This window comes from Humulus lupulus, chromosome 7, assembly GCF_963169125.1.
Source record: "Humulus lupulus chromosome 7, drHumLupu1.1, whole genome shotgun sequence".
In the NCBI taxonomy this organism is placed as follows: Eukaryota; Viridiplantae; Streptophyta; class Magnoliopsida; order Rosales; family Cannabaceae; genus Humulus; species Humulus lupulus.
Window position 1 is genome coordinate 199,201,412 of NC_084799.1, and position 4,557 is coordinate 199,205,968.

General features: G+C 32.3%; 1 protein-coding gene across 4 annotated transcripts; it reads left to right on the forward strand.

Annotated features, from left to right (window-relative positions):
- The first annotated feature begins 313 nt into the window (after positions 1 to 313).
- Positions 314 to 2,976, forward strand: LOC133789104 (cyclin-dependent kinase E-1-like). Of its 4 annotated transcripts, XR_009873482.1 has the most exons (6): positions 314 to 439; positions 705 to 774; positions 1,050 to 1,143; positions 1,374 to 1,458; positions 1,630 to 2,528; positions 2,732 to 2,976. XR_009873482.1 is itself a non-coding variant. In XM_062226823.1 (4 exons), exons 1-4 carry the CDS (start codon positions 1,242 to 1,244, stop codon positions 2,802 to 2,804), a joined length of 285 nt encoding a protein of 94 aa, XP_062082807.1. In that variant the 5' UTR covers positions 1,227 to 1,241; the 3' UTR covers positions 2,805 to 2,976. The 4 variants fall into 4 exon arrangements, 1 of the variants encoding a protein (XP_062082807.1); XR_009873484.1 differs by lacking the exons at positions 1,050 to 1,143; positions 1,374 to 1,458 and having other exon boundaries at positions 334 to 439; positions 705 to 765; XM_062226823.1 differs by lacking the exons at positions 314 to 439; positions 705 to 774; positions 1,050 to 1,143 and adding an exon at positions 1,227 to 1,290 and having other exon boundaries at positions 1,630 to 1,707.
- The last annotated feature ends 1,581 nt before the right edge of the window (positions 2,977 to 4,557 follow it).

Sequence of the window (4,557 nt, forward strand, 5' to 3'; positions counted from 1 at the left end):
ATAATATAACAAATATTATCCTTAATATCAGTCATATTAATCAACCTTAGGTTAAAATTAATATTCTTAAACTATAGGTTAAACTTAGAAAATCTATATGTACTACTATGAGTGTCCAAATAATTCTTGGTCTGAACCAAAAATCCACAGTAACAAAGATAATACTATACATACTATAATACTACTAAATAATTAGCTAAGTAAAGTTCTTGGACTCTACAGATTGGTGGCTCGGGACTAGGCTCGACAACAACGACAGGTGGCTCGGGGGCTGGGCTCGACGGCGGGTCGGGGGTTCTAGGGTCTGGGCTCAACGTTGCAGGGGCCAGGCAGAGGGCTGTTTGGCTTCAGGACTTTGAGAGACACGAGAGCTATGGCCATGGCTAAATCTAACGATTTCGTTTCGGTTGATATGGAGAGGATCTATCTCGGTGGAAAGGTTTGTTTTTTTAGCTTATGTATTATTTATTTCCATTTATTTAGTAATCTCTTCCTCCTTTCCTATCCATATGGGTTTTGTGTTTGAAGTGTTTTTTGCATTTGGGTCCAACGGTTGAATTAGATTTTGTCTTTTGGTCTTTTAATTTTCCCGGAATATATGGGGAATGGGAATTTTAGTTGATAAGATTTTATTCAGCGTTCGAATAATCTTATCAATGGAAATGAAACATATATCTATATATTTGTTTATGTGATACTTGTAGGTTGTGGTAACCAGTTGGTATCGTGCACCAGAGCTGCTCCTTGGGGCAAAACATTATACAAGTACTGTTGGTACCCCTCAACACAAAATTTCATATTTATTATTGGCAGGCATATATAGCAAGCATGTGTTGCACAGTACAGGATACAAAATTAACTGAAAAGATAGTTGTTATTTGCTCTAGTCTTACCATTTTGGTTTATGCTGAGCTTTATCAGCTACACACACATATACATCCATGCACAGCTTGTGCGTTTGCACATGTATAGATATTTTTTGTATGTTGCATTATAATCAAAGAAACAAGGGCTTCTACTGCTGCACTAAATGTTATATCTTTATTTAGATATGTGGCTGTTGGATGCATTTTTGCCGAGCTTTTGACTTTGAAGCCACTGTTTCAAGGAGCTGAAGTCAAAGCTACCCCAAATCCATTTCAGGTCCTTTCGCCAACCGTCCTTGACCGGCTTTGACTTTTTAATAAAGTGATTCCCTTGTGAGATTGTTATAAACCTTTTTTCTTTCATTTAGTTCTCTCATGCTTCTTTTATTTTTTTTTCAACTTGACAAGATATTCAAGGTCTTAGGTACTTATTTCATTCTACTATAAAACTCTCTTATTTCGTTTCTTTATGTTTGGGATCATTATTGTTCATTATTATTTCATCAGGTCATCCCACTATAGAAAAGTGGCCAACACTTGCAAATCTTCCGCATTGGCAAAATGATTTACAACATATTCAAGGCCACAAGTAGTATGCTCTTGATACATATAATATTTTAAACAGACTGTTTATTGTGGTCACTATAAACAGATTAATTTATTTCACTCTCAATCGTGATCTTCCTTCCCTTTCCTTTTTTTTTTTGCCGTGTTTTGATTTTATTTATGTTTTATTTTTCTTTCATGTGTATGCTTTTTACAGTGACAATCACAGGCTTCAGGGTTTTGTAAACATCTCTTCAAAAAGTCCTGCATTTGACCTCTTATCTAAGATACTTGAGTATGTGTACCTCTTTATATTGCATGAACTACATTTTATATTTGTATGTTAGTGATGATGTAGATTGTAATTGTTCATGGATTTATAAACTTTGTATATTAGAGAGAATCGTGGGCTTCATTTGTATATATATTCTTATATTTGTTTATTCATGTTGTATGAGGCATAATACTCTTATTTACCAAAAGAGAGATACAAATTCAACTTAACAAGATGCTCTCTACACTAAATATGCATAACCAAAATCTAGAACTAGTCAAATTTATTATTTAGTAATAAATTCTTCAAGGAGAGAAAAAAAAAATCCTTGAAGAGAAACCCATATTCATTCTTTTCTATGCAAGCTCATTGGCATGAGAACTGTTTTAAAGAATCATTTTATTTCCTATGTATGAAGCTTCCACACTAAGTAGCGACAGACACTTGGTTTTTTATTCTGGTAAAAATCAATTTAAACAAACCTATCATTTTCTTAGCAATCATATTTACCAAACTATCCATGTAAGAGTTTAAACCATAACATTTTACTCCAACATAAACCCTAAAAACACTTCTTCCTTCCTCATCTTAGCCGCCACACTCTTCTCTCTGTTTGACCCCCTCCTTTTTGAAGCTCTAACTGCCACACTTATCAACCATGACACTCTTCTTCCATTGACTTTTGAAGCTTTGCCGCAAGCTTCATAGACCAAACTACCCCATTGTTCTCCTCGCCCAAGCTGCTTCTCTCTTGGTCATTTTGGGTCCCTCTTGGTTGATTTGAGTCTTGAACGTTTCAAAGAACAACACATTGTTGAATGATTTTACTGCTATTTTTAGAGGTAAATCTTTAAATTATCTATGCTTTTTGTTCAAGTTTTCACAGTGTGTAACACTCTTACATATCTATTAAAACAATATATTTAATGTTTCCATTAACTATATCCAACAACTCAAATTTGGGTTCATAGGCAGGCTTCTGATAATTTGGTGTGCAAGAAATTTGGTGTTGATTTATTTCTCTTCTTGTTTGGCATGGTTTTAGGGAACCAGACAGAGTGGTCAAGGAGTCAAAGCTAATTTGGTTATTGACAAATTTAAATTTTAAGGTATTGTGATAGATATTATAGATGTATAAATAAAAAATTTACATGTTTATTGAAAATGGAGAAAAAAATTGAGTAAATGAGCATTTTTTTTCTCTTTCTTTCTTTCTTTTTTTGTTTTTGTATTTTGTGTGTGTTATTAATTGCAGAAAACTGCTCAAGTAATATATTTTTAATTGGTCAACTTTTAGTTTCGTGATTTAATGCTGAAAAAGATTGATAGTCTCAATTGTTTGTATCTATTATATGGTTATGTACCGATTGGTTTTGACAATGATTATATATGATGATAGAGATGATGATTATGAGCATATCAACAAATTAATTGATGCCTTTAAGACTATAGATTAGAACATTTTTGGAAAATGTAAAATAAATACAAAAATGCTAGATGCATATATAGCTAGTTTCTTGTATAATAGAATGGTCATATTTGTGTAATTCTATTTCTTTAGTACATGATTGTTTGTTTGTTCTCAAGTATGTGCTTAGTACATACAAAATTAATCAGAGGTTTGTCAAGTTTTTCTATATTTCAGTGTCTTGTATATAAAAATTGTTGGTATCTAATTGAAAGTACCATGAACTATGTGGTACAACATTGTAACAAATGTAGAAATTAAACTATGTGGTACTCTTAATAAAATATATATATTATTTTTTTGCACAAGTTTAGGATTTTGGAATGTACTCCTTAGAGTATTGAATGGAATAAATATGGAGTACAATGTTTTATGAATTATATTTTACATCAGTAAAGTTTGCTAAAATCTAATTTTCAGAAGCAGTTTCATGGTTTTGCATTATAAGCCTTGTCTCTCTCTCTCTCTCTCTTGTCTGATTTATTTCCTTCTGCTACAACTACTGGTAATGTTTGTCTTTGTGTTGTGAAACTTTCAACTTGCTTTTTACTTATTTGTTCTTCTTTTGAGATGATATGACTAATTATCTTAATTCCAAAACCACGAAATTTCCTTTGGTCGTTCAATTTAATATCAAATCTGTCAAGTAAGAATAGCCATTATGTTGATTTATTGATTATTTTTTTTTTAAATGTTTTGGAACTAACAATATATGCTCGTCTCTAGTCAAACATTTGGTTATGATTCATGGCACCTTAGAGTTCTTTGTAATTTTACTAAAAATCTATATTCATTTCCTTTTGGCCCCTGGGGGAATGCTACCTACACTTTTTATTAGCTGCAGTTTTTTTTTCCTTTTGTGATTGTATGTTTGTCACTCATCATTAATCTATTTTCAGATGCCATACCATTTATTGATGAATGCACTTGCTAAGACTGGACAGATCAATGAAGCTAAATCAGTTTTTGATGAAATGCTTGAGAAATACATTAACTCAGGTATGCAGTGAATAAAGTTGTTAAGTAGGCTTCTTTTAGACATCAAACTGTGAATTGCCTTCTTACTAATGCACGATGCACTAAAAAGCATAAGCATCTAGTTCTTTAGGTTATCAAACTAAACATATCATTTTTCATGCCCCTAAAATCTTGTTCATAACTTAATTTTATTTTTAATAGGGTTTCTAATTAAGGTCTTAAGATTTGGACAAGAAGTGTTCAACACGAATGTTAAAATGCTATGCATGCTACACTAAAATTAGTTTTCACTCAATGCAATTGAGAAGGGACTTCAGAACCTACATATATAAGGAACCCTCAATGCGTTTATTTGGTATTTTGACCCTAGTCATGAGATGTCCTGTGGCAGATCCTTGAATCCAAGTATTAGAAAGTTTGCCCTG

Bases quoted from the DNA above. Each gene is read 5' to 3' on its own strand.
- LOC133789104 (XM_062226823.1), top strand. From the start codon at position 1,242: ATGCTTCTTTTATTTTTTTTTCAACTTGACAAGATATTCAAGGTCTTA. The intron at 1,291-1,373 runs GTACTTATTTCA...TTATTTCATCAG, and splicing joins CAAGATATTCAAGGTCTTAG to GTCATCCCACTATAGAAAAG. The intron at 1,459-1,629 runs GTATGCTCTTGA...TGCTTTTTACAG, and splicing joins CATATTCAAGGCCACAAGTA to TGACAATCACAGGCTTCAGG.